The sequence below is a fragment of the Myiozetetes cayanensis genome, unplaced genomic scaffold (genome assembly GCF_022539395.1).
Source record: "Myiozetetes cayanensis isolate MyiCay16 unplaced genomic scaffold, myiCay2020 scf1, whole genome shotgun sequence".
Lineage (NCBI taxonomy): Eukaryota > Metazoa > Chordata > Aves > Passeriformes > Tyrannidae > Myiozetetes > Myiozetetes cayanensis.
This window is the reverse complement of record NW_026086604.1, coordinates 105,178,964-105,205,917: the sequence shown is the minus strand read 5'-3', so window position 1 is coordinate 105,205,917 and position 26,954 is coordinate 105,178,964. Positions and strand designations below refer to the sequence as shown.

Below are 26,954 nucleotides of genomic sequence, written 5' to 3'. Positions count from 1 at the left end.
CCAGCAGGGACGGTGTAAATTGCACCAGTGTAAATCTGCTGATTTGGAAAAAATATGACTGGTGCTACTAAGTCAGAATTTAAATAACAGATGACAGGTTGGAGGGAAACAGGCCATTTCTTGAGATGTGTATTACTTCTGGTGGAGAGAATGCAGATCTAGGCTCTCCCACATTTTCATTACAATTCCTCAGGGAACAGAAGATGGCACAGCTGTGAATGAAATAAAGCAAAGGGGAACAGTGACTATATTGCACATTGGAGAAGTTGTACGATTGCCTCTATTTTATTAATGAATAGATTTAGTACAGCTGAGACCTCATAGGACCATGGTCACAACTTCATCTTTTACTTATCCTGCAACATATCCAAGTAAGCTTCCAAAGCTGTGGTGGTATTAAGCTGTATCTTTCTGTACACAATGCTGAGAAGTGCTGTTCAGTACAGGGGAAATACTTTCTGAAGAAGAGTGTAGTGAAACGCTGGCAGAGGTCGTCCAGAGAGGTGGTAGATGCCCCATCCCTGGAAACATTCCAGGTCAGGCTGGATGGGGCTCTGAGCAACCTGATCTAGTTGAAGATGTCCCTGCTCAGAGCAGGGAGGCTGTGTACTGTTAGCTTGTGAAACGATCTGTTGTTACAAAGATGAGAAAGTTTATCTCAGATATACTCACTTAAAACATTCTTCCCATTTCACAGACGGTAAGAAACAGTAAGGATAGAGAATGTCTTGTAATGATACAAAAATCTATGAAGAAGAAACACTTTGCCTGAATTGGGTGAAAAAAGCATTTTTACTGGAGAAAAATATATGTATGAAAAACTTCTGTGAAAGTATGTAAGCATATGAATAAGATCCTTCAAAGTACAGCTGAGACCAAAATATCTTTTTTGAAAAGGCAACACAAACGCACACAACGCTTGTTCACAGAGTGTTTACACCTTGAATTTTACAAAATGCTGCTCTGAAATGCCTGATTACAGAAGACAGTGAACCATAGTATCCCATCCGCAGCAGTTTATCACATCTATAAATCCAATTTAAATCTAGGTATGACAGGAGTGTGAGACAATAATGAACAGCGTAAGAGCAGTAAAAGGAGCCTGTAGTTGACAACTGATACCATGTGTATATTCCAGAATACCAAAATGAAGATAAAAGTTTTAAATTAAATTAAACAGTTCTGTAAATGAGTAATAAACACATCTAAAATAGCACACGTGTGCTCTTCTGTCCAGTTGCCTCCTGAAAGGAATGGAGTGACTTGAGACTGCAATTTACAGGATTTTCTGTAGGATGGAGTTGGCAACTTCCAGGGATTCATCTTTCACCAAAACGATATCGTAAGAGTCCATATATTTTTCCAGAAGCTCATCTACCTAATTGCAGAAGGCATAAAGAGAAAGAATTAATTATTGAAAGGCTTTTTGTCATTAAAATATTGCCTAATCTTTCCACCAAATTCAGGGAATGAGCCATGCAAATAATGCATTGCTCCTACAAGTGAATTCCACAAGAAGACAGAGTAGGAGTGACCTGACATAGCTGTGCATGCATTCCAGGATCTCACACATAGATACTGAAAGAAAAACTATTTCTTCAGCTTTCCAAAAGACAGGGAGATACAGAAAAGTGGATTTTTTTCTCTCCTGAATGCAAATGGGTGTGCATTATAACTTAGCAAATGATCAGCTGTGTGTCACTTAAAAGAAAAGAGGAGAGCCTGAATTTGTTATTTGGTAGATTATAATTTTGCTCAAGTATCAATCCAGTATTGAGAGGAGGGGAGGAGCCACAGGAATTTAAGAGAATTAATTTTTATAGCCTCTGAATTTTACTTCTCTAGGAAATACCTTTTTGGTAGCAGTCCAGTACAAAACCCAAAGCAATATACACTTGTGTTTTTGTAGCTTATGTCTTATAAAGAAAAGAAAAGAAATCCACGAAAAATATTTGAAGTCTCAAAACAAATACAGGCCAAACACTTGGTTTGATATCTGAGGCATATCATAATGAACCTATTTTTAACTCCCAGTGTTTCACTCAAAGCTTACAAGGTTATGTAAGGCTACTTACTTTATCATTGAGATAGCCAATTTTAAGAATGTTCTCGACATTCGCTACTCCATCTGCCATACTCAAGTCTCCTTGAGAATCACCCAGCAGTATGATATTACTGTTGTCTTTTAGCTGTTTGAAGTACTCTGTGTTCTTCAAGGCACCATCATGTTTGTTGTAAACGTGAATCAATTCTCCTTTAAATCCTTTTAATACTCCCTATTAAAAAAAAAGAACACTGAAGTTATTTCTGGTATCATTCAGGCAAGATAGAATCTAGAAGGAAATAGGTGATATTACTGTTGAGCTAACACTGAACTATGTAATCTCTGATGATGAACAAGATAAATTACTGTTAAATAACAAAATGACTGTAACACCATGGTTAGGACTAGACAGTCCTAATTTTCTATATGGCAGGGTAGGTGGTTACATCTATGATTCTATGATCTGCTGCATTTAAATGTTCATCTTATACATAAATAGCTACTAAATACCACAAACAGTCATGTTTGATAAGAATGCGTTATCTCATACGTACATTTTCATCGAAATCCATGAAATTGGAAACCACTTTGACATTAGAATGGTAGACCCCAGCCTGGTGGATTACTTCCTCAAGAATATCCCCAATCCCAGCAGAAAATATGAACACAGGAATATTATGTTCACTGAGCTTATCAAAGAAGTTCTCATATCCTTCTCTGCAACACAGAATGTAAATGCAAATCAAATCTCAAAGGAAGAAAGCAAGAACAGTCTGAGTTTACAGGAAACGATCACATCATCTTTGAAAAAGAGCATTTTACTTCATTTCTTTTACTTCACCTTTTCAGGTTAGCAAGAATCATCAACCTAACATAAGGCGTGTAGTTTTAGTAAGAAACTGCTCCACCAAGCTGTTTGGTCTTGTTCTGTATAATTCCCCTCCCCCCCAAAACACCTAGTCATGTTTTAAAGACTTAAAAACACTTCCTCCTCCCTAAATACTCCAGAACAGGCAAGCAACTACTAGAACTCTCTCTAGCTACTATCGGGCTATATATCTCCTTTCAATCTTTCTTGCTTAAATATGTGACTTTCTATAGGGTTATTACTATGAAACAAATTTTGTTTTGTTTTTTTAAATCCTGAAAACCTTTATTGTTGTTCTTTCCTGAAAATTTTGTAGTGTTCAGTACCCAATCAAGTCCGTGTATAGTATTCCAGGAAGAAGATGATCTTATCTCGATACACTTTCTCCACACAGATTGGATTGGTAGAATTTTACATTTAAAATAAAATATTGTGAAAGTTTTTGAGGGAATTTTAGCTTGTGAATGAAGATTCAACCCACATTGACTTAGGCTTTCAAAAAGGCAGAGACAGGGTGCTTCTCTGTTTACAAAAGCTAAGAATTTAGTCAGTATTATAAACAAGTAGTTTCCACAATTTAAGTTCTAACATCCTGTTACAGTAGTCCAAAATTTACAAGCAGTTTTAGAGAGCTTTCAAAGAGATGGGAGCAACAGTACATTTTGAAGAAGGATTTTACTGGCTTTTAAACTTGCCTTAAGCCATAGAGGAAAAATGATATTTAATACAACATATGAAACATGCTTTGCAAGTTGCTGCACTTTTATCTCAGATAAAACTATTGAACTGAATGTTTTTCAAAGGAACTAAGTTAAACTCTACATTGCCCTTAAAAAAATGTCACCAGTGCAATTCAAAGAGGATGAAAGTCTACAGAAATGAAGCTTGTAGTGATGGGACTAAAAAAAGTTTCAGATCTCTGGTTTATACAGTATGATCACTGTAGGCATTTAGCTACAACATATAATGGAGTATAAAAATAAATAATAAAATAGGAGCACAGAGAGCTCACTGTGTTCCAGGATTAAGGTGTCACATTCTCAGGAATGTGTGTGTGGATTTTTGCTTCCTTCCCTTTTTTTCTCCTCCCCTGACCACCCAGTTAGAATCTACAGAAAATGCTCTGAAACAGTATCATTCAAATAAAAAGGAACTTACTTCAGCATAACATCAGATTCCCTCACAATTTCTGCAAACTTATCCTTCTGTAAGCCTTGTTCAATGAGTAGTGCATGAGATTTATGGTACCTGGAATATAAAGAGAAAAATGAGTTGAACTTTGCTACTAAGATTCACCTTTCATTAAATGTTATGATGAAAAGCATCCTCTATGGTTAATTCTTGCCCATTCAAGTTAATGGCAAAACAGAACCAGTTGCTGTACAGCACTTAGAGAGATTAATTCAGGTAATGTGATAGCCAAAAGCTAAGAACTGCCATTAATTTGCCTTTAAAAACTTACTAAATCTAATCTTAGTGAAGTTTGAATATGGGAGGCGTCTCTTACCATTCTACCATATATGGATACTTCTCTTCAATAGTGAGGGCTGGATCAATTTCAATAGCGTAATAGGTTTCTTTCAGCTGCAATAACTGAAAGGGAAAAATACACCAGATGTTTAATGGATTTTACTAAAATAACAGTATTTGGTGTAACAAATCAAAGTAACTTTCTTCAGTCAGGTAATAATGACAGTTGTCTGCACAACAAGCCAACTGCTAGTAGGTTTTTTGTTTACCTTTTTCCGACAGTCGTCTGTGATGATCTTAGAGTTATCAATGATGTCTGGGGGAGGGGTGAAAAAAAAAAAGAGTGTTAAACAAGATGGTATATTTCTTTTACTTTGCCCTACATGTAGCACTGTAAATGGCACAGATTACAAGGTTTGATGACATACCGGTATGTTTCCTCAGAACTTCTCTTAGCAGTAACCAGTAAAAGGAACATTTTTCTTTATAAGTACATGAAGATGCCCTTCCCCTCATCTCTGAATTACAAGGTCAATTACAAGCTTTTGTATGTATTTTTGAGATTTATCTGTTTCTGAAATCATCCTGAGGCATCCTGTATGTCTTAAAGTTCCCACTTCATCAGTAAATGGATTCGCTTTGTTTGTTCTAAAAGACTGTATACAGCATAGGGATAAAACTGCCAAGAATTCTAAGGAGTTTACTATCTGGTTCTTGCAGGTGTCAGGACTATTATGGGCTCTTAAAAAATAAAAGTCAACCCTACCATATATAGGCATTAACATCTTAAGAGTTCAAAACTTAATACATTAATTGAGAATGACAACTTATCTGATTTTAATTCACAGAGATTTTGATTTATATATATATATATACACACACATAAAACCACTGTCACTAGAATATTTCTTCATTAGAATGTACAAGCCAGTTAACAAGTCAACATAAAATCTCATATTACGGAATAAATTGGACAGAAAATTAAAATATGGGAAAAACTAAAATGAGTGAACAAATCAATCTGTATTAAAAAAAAAAGTACTCACTATGACAAGTTGGACATCTTTTTCCATTGTAGGAAAATCTACTTAATGTCATATCAAAATCTGTAATAATCTATTTAAGGAAAGAAAAAGCAAAACTGTCTTACAATGTGGAGGGACAAAGTAAAGAATGGCTAGAAATTCTGAACGATCAACAATAGCTGCAGCTGAGTAGCATGTGTGCCACAGAAACCTCCCTATTCTATTGAGCCACTGTAATGCAAGCTAGCGTATCCCAGAAGAGTAACTTTTTCTAACAAAACTGTTTTTCTAATTTCTTTGGTCAGAGTATTTCCTGAAATTACTAAGATTCTATGTTTATGTCATTTACTTAACTAGATCCTGGATGAATTGCAGTTGATTCAACAAGGACTATTCAAAGATTTCACATGCTTAAGTTCTGGAGATTTCTTGAAGGTTGACTTCTGTTTTATATATAAAGAGATACTTAAAGTTTTGGCATATAGCAACAATCCCACAGTTGCTTTTATTCCAAAGTGGTTACGCCTTCTACTATCTTTACCTGAAGTTTGGCAGCTCCACCTTTGATGAGGCCACAAATAATCTCCTCTACTCTCCCTGGGTCCTTAATATGGACAGTCTTCTTCTGAAATTCTGGCATCTATGGAGAGTGAGAACAAAGACATAAACATACAGAGGAAAACTTACAGACAATACCTGCCATCCATCAGATTGGAAGCTCTGTCACACTTTCATGTGACATCAAGACATGGTCAGGACAGGAAGACAAGAGTAAGAAGCAGCAAAAAATACTCCGGATGCATTAACCGATGACTGCACACAGTTCTGTTCACTTTCAACATCTGTTTTAATTTCCTTTCCTAATATCAAATTATCCAATAAGTTGACACTCACAAATTATATTTGTGGGAAGTAAGGGACATGTATAGAAACAGGACAAAAGTGTGCATCTTGTGGTTCAAATATGTCACTGGGAGATGGTGAATCTTATAACTAACTCTTTGTGCAATTAATATGCCCTTAAAGTCTCAACAGAGATCAAGAAGACGGTTTTTAGACATCCATTTTTTCCTTGAAAATGCTGTGACAATTGAGTACTCCAACACAAGGCTGTACAGTAATTCCTGCTCCCTAGCCAGTCCAGCAATCCTTACATTAGCTTTCTCTCTGCACACTTTTGAAATAACATATGCTATCACATCACATACTCCTTTTGAATGAAGTATATTTCTTGAATATGATAAATGCATGTGGTGTAAAAAAACCCCAAAACTGAATTCCCCCACAAAACAACCTCCCCAAACAACGCCCCAAGCCCTTGCTTACTCTGAAAGTTTATCTTCAACCTTGCAGAAATGGTAAAAGAACTGCTTATTTACAAAAATTTCTCAATGTAGCATGCACTTCCTTCCTTTATAATCATGTATGGACCTATTCTAAAGCAAAGGCATCAGATATTTGCAACCTGTCTAAATGGGCATTTATGAGTAGTAAACTTTATTTTCTGTCGATAGAACTTCAGATGTGATGAAGTGCTAGGAATTACATTTTTAGCACCCTGATCATCCAGCTTCCCTTTTCTTATAGCTAGCATGTAATCTTTGCTGCAATGAGCTGATTTAAGAAAAAAAAAAAAGAGGTAGCTGCTATTTCCAGACACATTTCTGGACCCAGAGTTCTTGTATCACCAATTGTTAGTAAGTCATGCAGCACTCTTTCTCCCTGCTCTTGATGCTGCTAAGTCTTTTGTTTATTAGTAACAGTCAACTTGAAGCCAAATTGCAATTTCGTTATCATTTAAGAAAAAGATGGCACTTTAAAGTATTGCAAACAGTGTGTTACCAGTACTATGGTGAGAATGATTCAAGTTCAGCTGGTAATGAGCAAATACTTTTCAAAGTTACTCCTAGGCAGAAACAGGTAGTTGTACAAAATGCTAAATTTTACACTTAATCTTGCTGGATTGTATCTTTTCTTCCATATCAGTGCTCCTATCTTTCAATATAATGAACAATTCTAATCCCCAGTGTGCTTACTGCTACTTTCTGGCTAATATCCTCAAAAACACTACTGAAAACAGAAAATAGAAATCCTTCTAGAATTCTGAGTTTCTGATGAATCTCCAAGGTTTTCCACCCATTCAAAAAAATTTCACCTATACCAGAATATCTTATAAAAAATTCTTAAGTCAGGACAGGGTATTCACTACTTCTTTGCTTTATAAATCTCATAAAGAAAGAGAGTGGATTCATTTCACTTAGTTTAGAAGTTAACATTTTCCTTTGCCATCCTATGGCACAGACATTTTCTGTAGAAGTGGTACCTCCTAAGCCAAGATCGTTGTTCCCTCTGTGGTTGCAGTGCTTTGCTGCTACTTCTGTTTAGCACAGCAAATTCACAAAAGGTCCATTAGGACTGACTTCCAGCTATCACCTCCATTCCAGGCTAGGAGTCATTGAGAGAGCTGAGTGTTAACAAGAAATAGAATTCCTAAAAAATATCCATTAAAGAATTTGCTAATCTTTTGAGATATGCCTTTACAAAGCATTTATAGGTATTTATTCACAATTAGCAGCAGATCTAGCTTCACAAAATAATTTATTAATAATCTGCAACTCTTTAAAGGTGTTTCTTTGATGGTATTTCTTTTCTATGTTACATGGTGCTGGTAAACAAAAGCAAGCTTACCACTTGTGTGTATACAGCATTCTTTATAATGAAAGATAAAGCAGTTTGACTGCGTTAGGTAATTTTTTTACTGTAAATTAACTGATCTAATTCCTTTAACTTTCAGCAAATTATATATGTATTTTTAGATTTGGAATGCAAAAATTAAACAACATGAAATGCGAGCTTTTCTAAGAGGTAGTTCAAGCATTATTTGGTTCACTTAGATACTAAGCAACAGATTTCCGAATATAACTAATTTAAACAGATGTTGGGGGAGATGAAGAGATCAGAGGAAGAGATTGTATGAGGAAAGTTGGATTGTTTGGTACTGTTTCATTTCAGGTACTGCTTTGCTTCAGAGCCCTTTCGTAAGTTTCTGAAACAACCTGAGGAAAAATCTTGGTAAACATTTTAGTAGATCATGTTAAACAAGAGATTGCTTAAGATTTTAAGTGTGATGAAAGCTTCCTGCTTTGATGTTGTAAACTGATACTCCTACTCAAGATCAGTTTATAAGGTTAATTTATCCCTAGTACATTTTTCATTTTTACACAAGAATTGATGTCAGTTGAAGCGTATTTTAATTTAGGAGGGGGAAGTCTTCTGCAGCAATTATAACCCATACAATTTCTGCCTCACAGGCACTTTCACAGAAAAAAACAAGTCTTCATTACAGATGTAGCATCTGATAAAGCCTCAGCTAAATATGGTTAGTCAAAATAGCCACTTTTGTCAGTACTAGTTCCTTTATTAATATTTGCAACTGAACATTAAGCAGTGATTCTTTTATTTAGTCTTCACCATTATTATAGTAGAAGTAAATGAAACTGTCTAATGAAAGTCTAAATGAAACTGCAGTCACCAGTTTTCTGACAAACTGTCTCCTTCAATGTTTTACACTTCTGCCCAGTCTAGCTGCTGTTTCATTGTTGCATACTTGCCATTCTTCACAGTTGAAAGAGAAAAGCAGATTCTAGTTGGAAAGAACTGGTAAGACAGATGAAAGAACAAAGGGTGGAAAAAAAGGCTAATAAGAAAAGTTCAGTCGATTTGATAAAATTTGGGTTTCTATTTATTGTTTAAGAAAACTCTAGGAGTCAACTCAGTATATACATAAAAAGCCCCAAATTCTGCTGCACTAGTTGATTGGGAAGAACAGAAAGGAAGAAGCAGCCAAACAAAAATCTCCACAGCACCTAACAAAGCCAAGAAAGCTTTTCAGAATGAGGAGCTTCTACATACAGAACTAAAACGACATAAGCACAGGAAAAGGAATTCATATTTCATTGTGACATCTGAAAGTACCTCATACTGAATGATTTAAGTGCCCCTGTGTATTCTGTCATTTTATGAAAGTGTGAGAAGAGTTTTCTTTCTTACCAAGGACATCTATATGCTACTGAAGTAGCCCAGAGGCTGGTATCTCTTAAAACACATGTTAAAAGATGACAACTCCCAAAGGTAGTTTGTGGTTGGCATATACACTGGCCACAAAGACATTTAAATTTCTAGTCTCTGACATTTTTAAGGAGCCTTTGAAAGAAGGAAGGAGAACAAAACCGAAAAAGATTATTTTAAAGGTTGAGCTTAGTTGGACTTACGAAAAGGAAAAAACCGATCTGCTTGTTTGTGACAGCAGGTAACTGGAATAAGGATGTAGGAAATGATTTTGTAGCTAACAATGTTACACTCATACCTTGAGGAATGAACAGTAATGGATTCACGCAGGTTTGGAAATCCCTCAGTCCTACAAACCACAGAATGCATCATTTTACAACAAGGATAGTTTTGAAAATGACAAGTCTATTTAGTACATGAGACATGCATCTGTGTAGCTGGGTTAAATAAAGTATTTGCTGTAAAGACCCTACTGAATTTTAGTTTTGAAATTAAGCTTCTTCTATACAATTGGATAACAGAAATGCAAATGGAACTGCTTTTATATTGTATCCAGGTGCTGCTTAATATATATGTTGTTTTCTTAGTTTAGGAGGCAGCTTGGATCTAAGTGCATGCTGTGTCAGTTTGATTATAAAACAAGAGCTGGTGACAAGACCTGTCATTCATTTTAGTGATCTAAGTGAATTTAAATGCCACAGTAAGCATTTCCAATCAGGTATCCCAGGAAATGAATACTTGATTGTGTGCACAGGGAGCAATGTCACATTCTGGAGTTAGGAGTATACTGAACTTTTCAATCTACTGAGTGTTGGAGGTAAAACAGTTACCTCCATCCTTCTGGGACCTTCTGTTGTTTTCACTGTCAGTAATTTTAAGCTGGGAAGGATGAGTTGATGAATGACTTGCTATCTTAACTACATAGAGATATGGCTCATTTCACAATCAAATCTAGACACACAGCCTGAAATATTACTAGTAATAACTAAAACTGTAGGAGGTTGTCATTATAAGTCTGCTAAGCAATGCTTTGACGAAGGACATGAAACACTGGAGCAGAGTATTTTTATACTGATACCCTGTAAGCTTACACTACTTGGCAAATATGAAGTTTTCTTGTTTTACAAAGACTCATCTAGTATGGAAGCCTCCCAAAAATCACTGCAAAGAAAACACCCTGGATTATGGATGGATAAAAGTTTAAGGGAACTTCTCTATAAATCTCAATGATTGACAGAATACTTTATTATAAGCCAGTAAATGTGAATCATAGTAAGAACTGTTCTCACACTTATAAATGTATTAAAATATTCCACAAAATTTCAGCTGAACTGTAATGTCACAAAAGTGATACAACAATATGATTTAGCTGTAATGCTACTGACAGCACGTGAATTTCATGTATCACAAAATTTCTGTTTTTCTACTTAGTTGGTAAACCTGCCTTAGACTAAACTTCCAAATATGTTATCTTTTGATACAGAGGACACACATGGGTAGGCTGGCAAGGAGAGGGAACTATTAGTGTTATTTTGGAACACGGAAAATGCAAATCAAAGTGATATAATGTATAGGATTCAATTATTTCTACAAATTATTATTATAAATTTTATTTCTAGTCTATGCTGACAGCTTCCACATAAATGACTATAAACCAAGAATAAATTTATTTTGGGAACTGCAGATGCCCAATTCCAAGGTCTGAGACTAGCTATCACATATACTTACTTATGGACATATTCCAAAAAAGGCAGGGCATGGCATCAGTGGTAACTGTGAAATTTGATACCCTGAAGTTGGAGAAAATTGATTTTGCAGTTCTTGGTGGAAGAAACTAACAATTTGGTGAGATTATAAAGAAAAGGGACACATTGCTTGATTTACATATTATTTAACACTCCCATTTTTTTTCCTATTATTACAGAACATTATTTACTCTAGAAAACAAAGCTTTCTAAAAAAACTTCTGAAAAAGTATGCAAGCTTCTTCATGTAACTTTTGCTGTTTGCAGTGTGTGAGTTGCAAGAAGCAGGGGAGCTGTAACAAAACCCACAGAACAAGAATGTATCTCTTCCACCATATGTAGAAGTTCATATACATATAAAGCAAGATTGGCTTTAATCCAGACTGAATTTTGTTCCATTAGTGCAGCAGAGGTTTCTCTTAGCAGCCCCAGCTGTTAGTAGGCTTATGTTTTAGACAGGAACATCAAAAGCTACAGGACATGAGTGTAGTCACATCAGTCACTCCATTCTGTACAGCTGGTCAGAAGAACTGCACTACTGATTGTGCACTCCGCTAGCATAACCTCAGCTCAGGACAAATACTTACAATTTATAATTACCAAAACCATAATACATTTTATATTCATATGATGCAAGCTTAAATACTGTAAGAAGTCCTTAGTAACCAGTAATTACCAAATTACTATTTTAATAGTTCTGTCAAGAAATAGCCTTAGGACAACTTGTCTAAAAAGTAAATAGGCAAAGTTATTACGTGAACGAAACAACAGAACATTGAGTATCTTCACAGTTGCTTGATAACATGCTGTAAAACTAGATACCCAGCACAGGTTATATGAAATAACTTGAATTGGCTTCACTGCCTAAGCTATTTTAAAACATGGAATAGGATGCATATCAAAAATTATTTTTCCTGTTTTATTTATTTACATATTTGTTATACCTCCTATGCTGGATTCTGATAGTTAGTTTGGAAAAAAAACCCAATTAAAAAAAATCTGGAGAGAGGGCTTTCACAGAAAACATGACAACAGCGTTTCCTCTTGTGTTTTTAAAAGGAGAGTACCTGTGCGTTGAGCTTAGGGCACTCCTGATTCTTCTGTCCTTGATTTTGTCCTACTGCAACAGCATAGGTGGCAAGCAGAGTCCAGAGATGCAGGGCTTGCATGCAGGCTGCCAACAAAAACCAACCAAATCCTTTTAAGAATTGGTCTGCTATATTATGTGATCTTTCTATTCCTGCTGTATAGAAATAAAAGCTGACATGCACGGTACATAGTGACATCACTCTGAAAATACCAACACTTAAGAATGCTCTGATAAATATTTAAAAGTAGAGAAACATTTAAGCTGAATTAACCTATTCAATTAAAACTGCATATTTATTCCTTTGATGCTGTTGCTAATTCTGTGCTATCAAGTTTTTAATACAAAAATACAGTTTGTCACAGTAAACAACTGCAAGTAAGCCCTCAGCTCATAACCTTGGCTTAAAAATGCAGGCAAGAAGACAGTCGGTACTGTTGACAGAAGCTGTGCACACTTACCAGAGGGTTTTGCAAGAGCAGCTGCAGAAGCAAAAGAAAATTCCTCTTGCTTGAGAAACACTAATATAGCAGCACAGGGTGCAGTTGAGGGCGTTTCCAAATACAGCCTGACTAATCCCCGTGCAAAACCCCAGGGTCCTGTGACGCACGTCAGCAATGCACAGCAGTTTGTTATGCTCAGCAGTACAGCCCGACTGGGCTTACGGATCAGCTGGTTCACCAACAACAAAACCTTTGACCTTCACAGAATGAACAGCTTTCATGGATGCAGCAGGCAAATTTGGGCTGCTCTAACAGAGGAAGGCACTTGTTTTTCAAAGCAGAAGCTGACTACTTTGTTACTTTTTAAACCTTTTCCAAAATCTTCGCAAGTATTTTAGGATTTCCTTTTGCAGAGTGCCACAAATTTCCTACAGCTCAGTGACATGCTCTCATTAATGTTTACTAGGTGGTACACATTTATTTATGTAGAAGGAGCAAATGAATTAATTAATCTTTGTTTTGGCTGTAATTATCTGTGTGATACTGAAACAGGAAATCGAGGAGCCTTGTTTGTCAGGATTTTTGAAAGACAAGGCAACTCAACCTGCTTTCAGAAGTTTGTAATTAGGCATGTTGCCTGATCAAAGACCGTAACTAGGTGACACAGAAGATGGATTGAAAAGAAATTAAAGCGTGAGAGGATGAAGGAAGTATTGTCTAATTATATTTTACACTCTGAAGTTGTGTAAATGCTTGAAAGTGTCACATATAGCAAGTTAACTCTTGCTATAGCAACAGTGCAAGCTTCTCTATATCACCCCATAACTCATGCTCAACCTCAGGTTCATGATCACTGTTTCAGGCTGCCAGAATGAACCACAAACATCAGGCCAATTCATATGTGGCCATCAGTGTGAGCAGTGTGATCATCAGAGCTGAAGCAAGGGCGGGTTAGTAGTGTAGCACATACGAAAAACCTCTATTGCTATGAAAAAAATCCCACAGCAGCAGGACTCTAGAAATTCATCAGTTATAAAAATTTCCTTCTAAGGAGGATGTGCTGTTCTCCTACCTTAAAAAAGCCCAAAAATTCAACAGATTTTTTTCTGAATGGTACACTGGATCCACATGTTTGGAGTCTACATTCCAACTGTAGGTCAGTATGTACTATATCAGAATTCCTCAGTGTATCTTGCCTACAGTGTACTTTCATTGTTTTTAGTGGTGTTCTCTGTGTTTTGACCCAACAAAACAACTAGTGAATACTTCAGCTTATACAAAACATGCAACTTGAATCAACACTCAGCCTCTTAGAATTGAACAAGATCCCCTCAAATGCACATGTTAAGGTCCACTGCATCCTGAAGAAGCAAAACCATTTGAAAGGTATGTTCAAAATATAACATAATCCTTGCAAAGGCTATGTTCAGTAAACTGAACTTACCTGGCACTGGTTTTTGCCAGGATTCATAGCTCCCATTAATCTACTTGTTAGAGCATTTGCATATTGCTGTAGAAGGTACCATATAGGGAATATTACCTATTTTATAGTATTTTATTATCGTTAGCATGCTTTTCATTAATATTTTCATATTAATGTTTGGGAAACATATGTATAATGCAGTATCTTGAACAAATATGACTAATTCGCACAACAAAAAGTTGTAGTTTATGTCGGTGCTAGATTTCCAATTTAAAAAAACCCTTGTAAATAATGAAGTAAAATATGCTTGGTAAATGAATCATGTAGTTCAGGGAAAGGCATCACTTTATACATTCCATTTGCAAAGTAACTGCTTTTGGGCTTTTATATATTTCAGAGGTTACGCTAGTACTGATATAACACATGGGTCTTGTAAACCTAATTGATGAGACTGGGATTTGGTGGGTTGTGGAGCTGGCTTGTTGATATTCTGGTACTTCTCAGATGAGATTCAGTGAGAAAATTAATTCTGTCAAGAATTTAGAGAAAATTAGCGTGCTTTTTATGAAAGCTGGGAAACAAAAAAAAGGGGGGGGTGTTCTTATTTTATTTAATTAAATTTAAATACAACTCCAGATTGGAAAAAAAGCATTACAGAAATTAAGTCCAACTCTTGCAGACTGTTTTTGGGTATATCAGACTAAATAGAAAGTGTTTCACATGAATGATTACAGTTTTAGTGAAAGAGCTAGAGCATGACGTGAGCAAAATTTATGTAAACATTAATGCAGCCAACACCTAATTCTTAGAAAAACAGCCACTGTATCTCTATCAACAATGTACTTTCACTTTAATGAAATTGCCATATGTGAAACTCCTTGTCTACAAAACAAGGAAGACTGTCTTTTCAACTCCAAGAAACCTTTGTGCCAAACACTTAAATTACAACAGCTCCTACTAACCATGTTCTGTTACTGCTGATTTGAGAAACAAACTCCAGTATGACATTTCTACTCTTTGAAATATGGAAGGTCATTTAAACATATTTTAAGAACCACAAACTAAAGAGGTATAGCAATGTCAACAGACAGGTTCTATTTTAACCTTTTCCCTTTGGCTGAGGGCCATATATCAACTACAGAATATTCTACAGAGAAAAAGAGAGAGAGGTAAAAAAGAGCAGCACGTAAAACATTAAATAATTTGTCATTCATGTAAGACTAGGAAAAGGTTCAACTTTATGTGCTGGTGTGTTAGATGAACTTGGTGTGTAAAGATTCAGGATGTTCTCAAAGAATATGAAACACTGCAAGTTTTAGTCTAAAGCAAAGAAAAACTGGTTTTACCGGTCCTTACACACCCGTGCCCTAAGTTGCATCTATCTGTGGAAAGATATTAACAGAGCACAGGTAAGTTACCTAAGAAAGTTAGGTAACTTAACTGTTTTTTAAGTAAAAAATTGAATACTTCAACTACACTGACATCAGTTTTTAAAGATGAAGAAAGAGGACACAGTTAAGAGTAATTTTCTGCTCATTAGAATATTTGCTACAAAATTTAGAGGTGACTGAAACCTGTCTGCAGTGTAAACATTAGCTAGTGTCTTTTCGTGAGCTTACTACTTTTTATTCCTCTCTAGTGACCCTACTACAACTGAACAAATTTGAATATATCCTCATATTTTTAGTATATTGATCAACTTTACTTGAGCAATACCTTGCTTTATTGTAGGGATCAATTTTAAACATTAAAGAACTGTATTTGTTATCTAATTTTGCTTTTGTAGTAAGTTTACTTAGTACATATTTTCCAAAGCAGCCTACTTGATATAATCTCACAAGACAGGGAAAGCTACCTGAACCTTAGTATACTCAGATACCAAAACCAAGCAGAAGAAAGGAAGCAACACATGATTATCATTCATGCCCTAGTGAACTGAGTTAATGAACAGCATGCTGGTTCCAGGAATAGCTTTTTATATTTGTGACAATTAAAGGGAAAGTAAGATAAATGCTCAGTTTGATAAAGCTGGGGTACATAAAGATTTAGCAGGTTGTCTTGCAAGAAGGTTGGATACTACTTATTTTTTCCAGTAAAGGTTTAGTGTAAAAAAACCCATAGTAGCCATATTTGCAATCGGTATGGTGCGATACAGAAATATTATTTGTATATGAAAGTGCATGTCTATTATAGAGATGATTTGTGAGGAGTGTCATTCTTCAAAAAGAAGAGCTTGAACAGCACATACTATAGAAAAGTGCTAAGGACATATGAAAGACTGAATTCATTAAACTGTGATACATCCAGAGAAGACAAACGCTAAGAAGGTGAGGGTCTTAACCTGAATGGTATCACAAGACATATTGAATGACTTTTTTTTTTGATTTTTCTGGATCTGATCAGAGATCCATCTTTCTTTACAATACATGAGAAAACTGGTGATCACCTAAAAGTCTGACTTATGGCTGTATTGAACACTTAATAGTGCTGACACATACACTCAAATGTATAAAGAACAGTTAAACTTGGTAAGCATTTATTCTTGTTGCATTTAATACATCTCTCTGATGGGAGAATAAAAGATACTGCAGAATCATTGTCCCTTATGCGCCTTCCTCTCATACTTACAAAAACACTCTAAAAGCAGTGATCTCTGCTTAATTAATCAAGACGTATTTTTCAAACACAGGTATTGTTACACATTACAAAACTCAGAAAGAACTGTAACAACTGTGGCAACAGAAGTCCACACTTTATGCAACATTTCAACTTCTCTGTAGAAGTCTATGAAGACCTAATAGTAACTAAGGCTTGAAATTCCAGTATTTTATGTGATCTCCTCCTGTCACTTATTAGTCCAGGTCAAAATTTAGTCTGAGAGAATATAGGGGGCACAGAACATACAGAACCAGTTCTATAGGTTCTGGGATGAATTAATACAGCTCTGGACAGGCGTCTTTTTTTTCTCTTATTATATGTTAGGGGAATCACCTCATCTCTGTGCTTAGTTCCCACCCATTCCCTCACTTTGGAGAGAATTAAACTTTTTAACTGGCAGGTTAAAAAGTAAGTTATGTATTGAGTATTGTTTAGTAATCAGTGAGTATCTGGAAATGATCAAGTGATCTTTGATCAGTAATCATGTATCTATCTTGGAAGTATCACTCTATAAATGACATCCTACTTAGCCAAAATTCAGTCTGATTAGCTTCACTGTTTTTCTCCTGACCTTGCAAAAAAAAAAAAAAAAAAAAAAAAAGAGCACCAGAATTTAAAGAAGAAATCAAGGTTGTGGCACTCACTCAATGCAGGGCAGAAGAAAACTGAGGCTTTTTTATTGGCCTTCATACTTATATTTCACTGGTGCCTTTTCCTACTAATGCTCTCTGGATAGTCCTCTTTATAATTCCATTATGAACCTGCAGCTTAAATACCAAATGCAGTTCTGGGTTCTCTACCTTACAGGGGATAGAGCAGAACTGGAAAAGACCCTGAGAAGGGCAGTAAGAATGAGCCAAAATATGAAAACATTTCATAAAATGAACAACTGAATATATTAGAATTCTTCAGCTTGGAAAAGAAACTATGGGGTGGCTTAGAAAGACTGTTCACTATCTCTTTTAGTGTAAGAGAAGTCATCAGCTAAAATTAAGAGGAGGTAGATACAAAACAAATTAAAGGAGTCAGCTGCAAGTCACACAGCTGAGTAAAGCAGTAAGATGTGGAACTCCTTTTTAGCAATACTATGAATTGATACAACTTTAAAAAGGTATGGGATAACAACATGAAATAAAGCTCATCTTAAATTACAGACACTGTCTCTGAAATACAAGCTGCTGGAGGCTGGGAAATCATTCTGGGAAAAAAAATCATGACAACTTGCCACATTCTTATGCTTTCTCTGGGTCTCTGCTACAGACCACTGCAAGACAGATGATTCTATCTGTATCAGGTAAGACCTTTCATGGAAGGCAAGTCAATTCTCCCTGTTTGTAACATGTGATGACAGGGAGAATAATTTGCTTTTCCTGATAGTGTTTAATTGCAAGTATCTTATATTTTTACCCTATCTTTCCTTTTTCTTGCCAGTTCTTCTGAGAGCACAGATAAAGAAAATTCGTTTTGACAAATGAAGAGTTTTTAATTGGAATGGTAGCCTCATTTTCCTATGACACTGCTATGGAGTGTGTTGGAGTCTGGCTGTTTGAAAGGTCCACTTCCCTCTCACGTTACACAGAATCTAACACTTACTTAAATAATGCTTACAGGTGAGGTTGCTGGTACAACTAATCCTTCCTCAAAATACTTATGTAAAAAGTGTAGAATTCTAAGAACTGGCAGTATGTAAATATACTGTGGTATATTTATAGATTCTTAATTAGCTATCAGGTGTACAAAAGCTCACCTTGCATAATAATGTAATTTTGATGAGCAATACTATTTTTCCCCAAATTGTACATTTGCATGTATACTTTTTATAACTAAATACCCTTATATATCTATATGCACATACATTGAAAGAACTTAACAAATGCTTGTTTCCCTGGAAGGTTCCCATGTAACAATATCTAGAATGGAATTTGCATTAAACCCAAGGCTTGGACTGAAGCAGTTGCTGCTGATTCTCTTCTTCTCTTATCTGCTTCTAAGAAAAAACTCACATATGCTTAGATTTCTTTTCACAAAGCCTAAGAATGCTGTATCTAGATCAAATAAACTCTGACCCTTGAATAGTGGAGTTGTGGGACTCAGTTTGAAAGCAAAGTCAGCAGGACAAAGTTTAATTTACAATGCATTACCAGACACTACAATTCTGATGGAAGATTGTAGTGCTAATATAATATTTCAATTAAGTTACACATTGAGATTAAGGAAGTTTTTAGCTGTTCGGTTCTCTTTGAGTACAGACCCTTCTTTAAAGTTCTTGAAAAAACCAATCTGTTAAGTGTAAAGATGAAATACAGCTACCACACACTTCTTCTAAAGGCAACCGGCAGCACGACGCCTTGAGGCAGGAGGGACTGTGTCGCCTCCATACCTCCTTGTGTTTTGGGTGTTTCTCACAGCTGGATCCATTCAAAGATGCAACTGGACGCTGCTTATTTCTTGTAGCTCTGAGTACTTGCCTTTTAGAAGTGACACAAGATGTGTGCAAAATCCAACCTGTAGTAATACTACCTCTACTATACTCTGCACTCTATTACTGCTAATGTGTTAATATCCTACTGCTTCGTGCTAATTTCTACCTTTCAGTTTCCTGTGCAATTTTTCCATGGTAACATGCAGACCAAACCGAAGCTGACCTATAAGTGATCCATGTTGCAGAGGCAAATGCAGTCGACAATAGTAAGTATTTCATTAATAACTGCTGAATGTAAAAACTACATTTTTAGTCTGATAACTAGTAAGTTTCCAACAAAGAAGGAAAAGCTTTAAAGGAATAGGGTTAATGGTACATTTCAGAGGTATTCATTTTGTCAGCATTAAGGTGGAGCAAAGCAAACTCTTAGGTAAAAAAAACTAAACCGCTAACAAACTTGGATTATTTCAGTGATCCAATTTGCAAAGCAGACAAAACAGATCTTTATATAAGGGTGCAGGAAGGAAGCTACAGCTAACAAGTGGGAAACAGGTAAGAACAAGTACATTTGAACAGCAATCTTGGTGGCTCAAGAAGTCTGAAAATCTATATTCGTACATTTAATGAATCTTCAGTGTCCAAGTCAGGGCTTTGCCCCAGCCCTTTAAAATTAAAATAAAATTACAAATTAAATAAATTAATACTTTTTAAAAAGGTTGATATATAGAAAGTAGAAGTCACATTTCCATCTAGCAATAGGTATTTTTCTATAACTTATAGAAATGTTATTAAAAATTATTTTTGTAATTATTGTCAGAGACAAGTCAGTGCAGTTCCGTATTCTTTTGTGGCATTAGTGAATGAAAATAATATATTTACTTCTAGTATTTAAAAACAGTGTCTTCTTTGACCTGTGTGCTGTGATCTTAAATATATGTCCACTTACAATGAAAAATGTCTCCTTTTTTAACATTCAAACAAAGCACCCTATCGATATTAGGATTAGCCAAATTAAAAAAAATCCAACGGACTTCTAATGAGCACTGATATTTTTTCTGGAACAGTCAGAAACTCCACACAAATAACCTAAGACAGAAGTGACTAACAAAACAGCCATGGATTCCAACTTAATGGCACAGTGCCAGTCAGGCTGCTAAATGATAAACATGGGACTCAAAAATTTGCCTACTGCAATCATCATAGGTTCTCTGATGTTTTACAGCAGCTGACCACTGGTGATTGAAGACTTTTGGATAGGAGAACGTGACTGACATCTAGCAACTGGTCAGCATAACTGCTATAAGAAGATCTTTGCTCCAGGAAGAAACAGGCACTGCAGATCAACTGCTGCACAGTAATGTGACTGCAAAAAGGCCAGAGGAAGCACTAACTTTTATTTTCCACACCCTCCACAATAGTATACATACACAGCTATCTTGCCCAGTCTTATCTGGCCTTATATCTCTGCACAGTGGTTAGGTGGTTAGGAAAGGAGGCCAGGAGGAATAGTTGTGAGCTATTCCTGCGTCTTGGTTGCACTTAGCATGTGATGGGATCTGCCAAATCTCAGCGCTGAGCATCTGACAGGCAGCAGAGACAGCGCTGCTACTCTGGGCCCTCTGCATGCAGGTGCAGTTCAGTTGTACGTGTCTGACCTGGAGTCAGGCAGTGTCCAAGAAATGCCAGTGGCAGGATTCCTTAAAGGGCAGTGTCCCTCATCCACCTTAGAGACCCGCCGGGAAAGCTGAGGTCCGGTTCGCACCGGCGCCACCTGCTGCTCGGCGCTGTCTGATGCAGCTCAACCAGCGAAATTTTAAATCTTGACAATTAATTACCGCCTGACAAACGCATCAAAATACAGCAATAAAATCTAACACTGCTTATTTTCTAATATTTTCTATTAATCTCTCTCCAAGAATTACTCTTTACAGTAGCTGAAGAGTATACTGTACTGTACTTGCACAAAATAGACTTGTATGTGCACAGGGAGGGAAGAAGTGTGGCTGATGGCTTGAAGGCTAGTAACGTCAATTGGAACTAGCCAGCATAGAAGAGAATATGGATTTTGCATTATGTAACTCATGCTAGTGAAAATAGGTAAAAGGAAGCTTTTTTTTTTTTTAAGCAAATATCTTCAAAAGTTCAGGCATTTTCAATATTCCAGACTTACAGAAATTGTGATGTTTTTATATTTAAAGCTCCATTGCTATTGAATTTACAGCTAGTATTCTCCTGTCTATAAATGCATGAATCCATGCCCTGTGTCTCTTCAATACGTATATTGATCAATTTAGATATATTTTATAAAAGCTGATAGTTTCTGTTAACTCAAGACTGAATGGTATGATTGGAATGCTATGAAACTTTAATTCATAATATGAACAGATTTGCAATGATATGTGTGTTCAGACAACTAAAAGAAACTTATTACTGCTTATATTGTTTGACATAAAGGTAACATGTTTAATATTTGCAGTATTTGCTACTGATCTTAAGCTGTAAAAAGTTTAATTCAACAGATGCCATTATAGCAAAACCAACAAACACAAGTTATCAGAAGGAGGAGGAAAACCATTTAAAAATAGGACTTAACACATACTGAGCATTTATTAGAAGGTAAATATATTCCAGAGCAGAGTGATTCATTGAAAGATTGCTTTTCTGTTTTGGAGAAAGACTTTCTACAAAAGATAAAAGCAAGCAGCAAACAAGCTCTTCTGAACCTATACTTAAAATACATATTATAGCCTGACATGGCTTATACTTACTACTTGGAGCTCAGTTTTCAGATATACATTGTCATGTTTTTGAGAACTGTTGTAAGTAGGATAAATGAGTCCTAAAGAAACTAATGCAGAATTAAAGACTTAATTGATCTTCCCATATCCATTCCTTGTAAGAATGTATGTTTCAAGATCTGCTGAATTAAATAAAAAAAACCCAAGGCAGCAGCAATTTCAGAAAATTAAAACCTATTTCTGAAACAGACAGCTGAACTGTAGGATCAGATTATTACATTAAATTAAGTCAAATATTACTATGTACATAATCTGTATAATAGACAACTTTTTTATTCTTAACAGTAAGAGCAGAAAATACTGCCATTGAGTCGATTTTTATTCTCCAAGGACCCAAATTTTTTAAATTTCCAACTGAATTATTTTACAGTGAGAATAAAAAGATATTACTAGTATGTAGGTTGTATCAACATGTATTGTGCTTAAGGATTTTCCTGCCCCATGTAAACTTGTTTTACAAGCCATGTTCTAGGTGTCTCATATTATGCATGGTGGTTTATACTAGGCATGCTTATATTATGCGTTATCTAAGTGGCATATATCATGATTATCTCAGCAAACTACCTGTGGGCAACACAACCTTGTTTTAGTAATTGCTGTCTATCAGTGTCAATGTGATTTTTCTACTGAGGAATACAGTCTAAACAAAAAACAATTTTTATGGAAATATTTATATAGCATCTCCAGCAGTCATATCAGATTTAACTTGGTTTAAAAATGTTAACAATATTCTAAAAATTATTCTAATATGCTAGTCACTAGTAATATAAGGGCTCTCAGTCACATGTTAATAGGTAGGAGCAGTATTACGCCTCAGCAGTTCTTTCACTTTTCACTACTTAGGTTCATGTCACAGCACTTTTCTTTTTGAACAGCATTATTCTCATGTGGATCACATCACTGGATAGCTCTCAAGGTCACATTTTAAATATTATCACTGCACTACTCAGACAGTGACCATGTCCTGCAGTGGTATCTTTAGAGAGAGTCCATTTTCCTTCCACTCCCCTTTTATTGATTCCAATTTACTCAAGCTCAAACTCTTCATCTTTGTACAGGTAAAAGCACATATGAAGGAGTTTCAAATACTAACCATTTAGATTCTTGAATACGTATGCTACACACTACATACTCCTCTACTTTATTCTCCACCTGGAGTCAACCTGCTGGAGTAATGTCGCAGTTACTATAACAACTAGGTACAAGCAATAAGACAAGAATAAAGAAGTAAAGTGGGTGTGTGATTGCTGCCAGTTGTAATGGTCTGTATCCTTCATCTGTAGCACAAATGCTCTTATGTCCTATGAAACGAGAACCTAGTCTCACCAGAGACTGGTGAGTAAAAGAAAGTAATAATAACAAAAACCCAAAAATGCCATATAAACCCTATAACAGTCTTACTCACAGAATTTGTTCCTTTATTTCTTTGAGAAGCAGATAAATAGCAGTTACCTCTCTTCTTATTCATTTACTTATTTCTCTCCAGGTAAACTTTAATGATGCAAAAATCCATGCATTTCTTTTTCTCCCCTAACACAATAAAATGAAAACTGTCCAGAGACATTTAAGAATGGGTGATTGAAACGTTTCCTGTAAACTCAGAAATTGCTTTTTTTTTTAAAGTTGATTTTTAATTTGTTGTTGCTGAAACTTGATACTTTTTCATATAATTACATCCCCTCACTTCAGGGAGAGAAGGGAGAAATAGACAAATGTAACCAAACTCTTGCCCAGTTTTCTAGAAGAGAAACCTGGGAGAGGAAGCCTCAGTTTAAGGTATTCTGCTATTCTGTTTTCAACCAGCTCTATTATGTTTCTCATCCTTATAAGAGAAATACACTAAAAAGACCCAAAACTAAAGAGTGAGGAACAAGCTGCTGAAAAAAACACCAGGGTTCTAACACCTTTGTGTATGAAACGGACAACAAAAAATACCGTTATGCCATTAAGAAGTTTTTCTTACATTAACCCCATATTTCAATTAACATAGGCTATTCCTTACAGGTGAGTGTTTTTGAAAGTCTCAGACGACATTTTTCACTCTAGTTTGTAAGCATCTGTTTTGTGCTTAACTGCTCAAACTGCTTTGCAAAAAATAATCAAGAAACTGAAGTCTATTGTTAGTACAACTATTTGCTATACCAGGATCCACAACTCCACTGAAAAACTTGTCTGGGACCTGAAAAATCCAAAAGATTGAATGTCACTGCAAGGTTTAATCTCTTTTTAAAGTAGACATGAAACATTATCTAAAAAGTTACTTTCAGAATCTAATTAATTATTAACCACCCCTTTAAATTAAAGTTAGCAACCTTGCAGCTTACTTTTGCCTTCACCTGACTATGGGAACCCTTAGGACAATTTCACAGAATTTGGCTGTGCAAAGCAATACAGAAGGCTTTGAGAGATGGTTGTTTCTTAACACGCCGAGTGGAACTTCACGTGACTGGCTATATATTTACTATTAATGCCTCTGTCACTTCAGAAACGGAGCTGAAGTAACTCTGTCTACATTCAGGAGTGTCTAAGGGAAACTCCCCGTTTGCAAACTACAGATGGTTGACGAAGACACAATATTAACACTAATTTCAAACTTAAACCTCTTCTTTCAAATAAGATGCAGTAATTTTAAGGTGTCTTCATTAAGCTTAAATTTGTGTAACAGGCTAATTACTGTGCTAAGGAAATCATCTACTGAAATGTGAGCTAGACATTTAGGAGTTTCTTGAGTTTTATTATTAAGCAAGGAAACATTGTTACTCTTTTCCACAATGATTGAGAATCCTTTCCACTTTTCTTCACATCAAACATTCTTGGCATCATAATCCTTAATACTTTCTTGTCTTACAGATATTCGATTTGATTTGTAAAAGTCACTGTCTTTTTAGCATTTAAAGACAGTTATAAGTAATTTTTAACTTACATCTATATTAATTTTATTTTAACTAAGAAAAAAGTAAAATAATATTGCTGTAGCTAATTATAATGAAATAATATTTCATTGGCAAGAATTCACATGGCTAAAGTGTAAATTGGCCTGCTCCCTACTGATTTTGATAAAAGTTATATATCAAGGTAATTTTGAGTTTAAGGTAGGTAGGTAATTTAGCATTGGCCTAATATTTTTTCCCCTATCAAAAGCAAAATCTTTGGAACAAAGATAAAAGTTTAGGTCTTCCCAGCCAAAACACCACTTAAACATTGTACAGAGAGTTAATATAAGTACATCTTCAGCAATTATTAGGTCCTTTCTGAACTACAGCTCAAATCGGGTATTGTGAATAGGAGTTTGTGAAACTACTGGGTTTGCCTTTTTGACTGTTCATATGATCAGACTTTTAGATGTTGCTATTTTATTGTTCACATAACTAAAAAGTAAGTTTTAGCATTACAGTACTAACTGTTGTAAATGGGCTCAGAGAAACTAAAAAGTAATGCACCTGCTCCAAACTGTTGAATGACATTACTGATGACTAGAAACAACGTTTTTTTCCAACAGTAAGAATAATGACTCTATAATTAGCAAAAACTCACGGTGGAATTCTTCCTTGGATCCACGTTATCACCAACTGCACTGCATGAATTCCACTAGCAAGTGTGGCAATGTATGGCCAAGCCAGTAGTCAGGCAGCTCACAATTTACATACACAATCCTAGCTCTTAGCAAAACCTGTTTCCACGTGTAATTAAAAAAAAAAAAATCTGAGCTTTTAGTAAAGCTTTGCAGGGGAGAGCACAAAATATACATTGGCCAACACCGAGTGATTTGATGATTTCAGTTCAGCTCTTCAGTACAGTGGTATACAAATCACTAATTTTGAAGGAGTGCCACATAATTAGCATGTTGTCCAAACTAAGATCGTTTACCATCTAGTTATAGATATTTAGCAGATATTTAAACAGTACCCTAAATAACAAGGGTACTTTAACCAGGGCAGTAGAGAGCGAGCGAGCTCCATCTTCCTTTTCTAGTAACCGTGAGCAGGCAGTGCTTCTTCCCCGTTTCAACAGATGGTTGGACACGTGCGTGTGCACGTCCCATTTTTCCTTTAAGCAAGTTACAAGTAGGCTTTTAAACCACCACCGAAACCTACAGGTACATATGTATCCTACAGTTACATACGGGCCGGGCAGGACGAGCCGGGACGGAGCATTTTCCATGCTAGTGGGTCACGCTGTGGTGGAACCGCAGGTGCTCCTGCCTCCGTTCTCTGTCCTCACAGAAATCCCAAACTGGGCTCAACATCCCCCCTCTGCCCCTTCAGATATCCCTTCAGGATATCCGCCTGCCCCCACGGGGGCGGCCGTAGGGAGCCGCCGGCCGCAGGACAAGGAGAAGGAGAAGGGCATTCGGCCGAGGGGTCCCGGCCTCTTACCACGTACCATCTCGATGATCTTGGTCTTCTTACCCGTCTTCTTCTTCATGGTGAAGATGTACTGCGCCAGCACCACCCCGCCCACCAGCGCGCACACGCTGGCGCTCGCCATCGCTCCCATCTTGGCCACGGCGGTCCTGTCCATGGCGGTGATTCCCGAGTGGTTCCCCGCGGCGGGGAAGCGCGTCCGCCCCGTCCGCGGACAAAGGAGCGAGATCCCGGCGCGCCCCCACACACCGCCGGGCCGGCAACGACGGCGCCGCGCCCCTCCCGGCCCCGCGCCGGCCGTACCACGCCACGGGGAAAGCGGGGAGGGAGGGGGCGGAGAGAGGGGAAGAGGCGGCTGGAGCTGGGCTGGGTTCCTGTCAGGGGCTTTGAAGAAGGAAAAGCACAAGCCGCCGAGGGGTTAGCTGTTTTTTCTTTCTCCTCCCCCAGGAAGCTCTAAAGGAATGCCACTCTTCCTCCCTCTGCACCACCACACCTCCCCCTTCCGCAGAGGAAGAAATGATAAGAGCCCAACGGCCCGT

At 36.6% G+C, this 26,954-nt stretch overlaps 1 protein-coding gene across 5 annotated transcripts; it reads right to left on the bottom strand.

Annotated features, from left to right (window-relative positions):
• Positions 1–262: 262 nt before the first annotated feature.
• Positions 263–26,697, bottom strand: NT5C3A (5'-nucleotidase, cytosolic IIIA). 5 transcript variants are annotated; one of them, XM_050318690.1, is made up of 10 exons: positions 26,461–26,697; positions 12,288–12,394; positions 5,949–6,047; positions 5,429–5,498; positions 4,652–4,698; positions 4,420–4,505; positions 4,071–4,160; positions 2,599–2,761; positions 2,076–2,276; positions 263–1,378 (listed from the first exon to the last, which is right to left on the bottom strand). In XM_050318690.1, exons 1-10 carry the CDS (start codon positions 26,570–26,572, stop codon positions 1,277–1,279), a joined length of 1,077 nt encoding a protein of 358 aa, XP_050174647.1. In that variant the 5' UTR covers positions 26,573–26,697; the 3' UTR covers positions 263–1,276. The 5 variants fall into 5 exon arrangements, with proteins under 5 accessions (XP_050174647.1, XP_050174665.1, XP_050174675.1 ...); XM_050318708.1 differs by having other exon boundaries at positions 26,435–26,570; XM_050318718.1 differs by lacking the exon at positions 26,461–26,697 and adding an exon at positions 9,774–9,824.
• Positions 26,698–26,954: the final 257 nt, after the last annotated feature.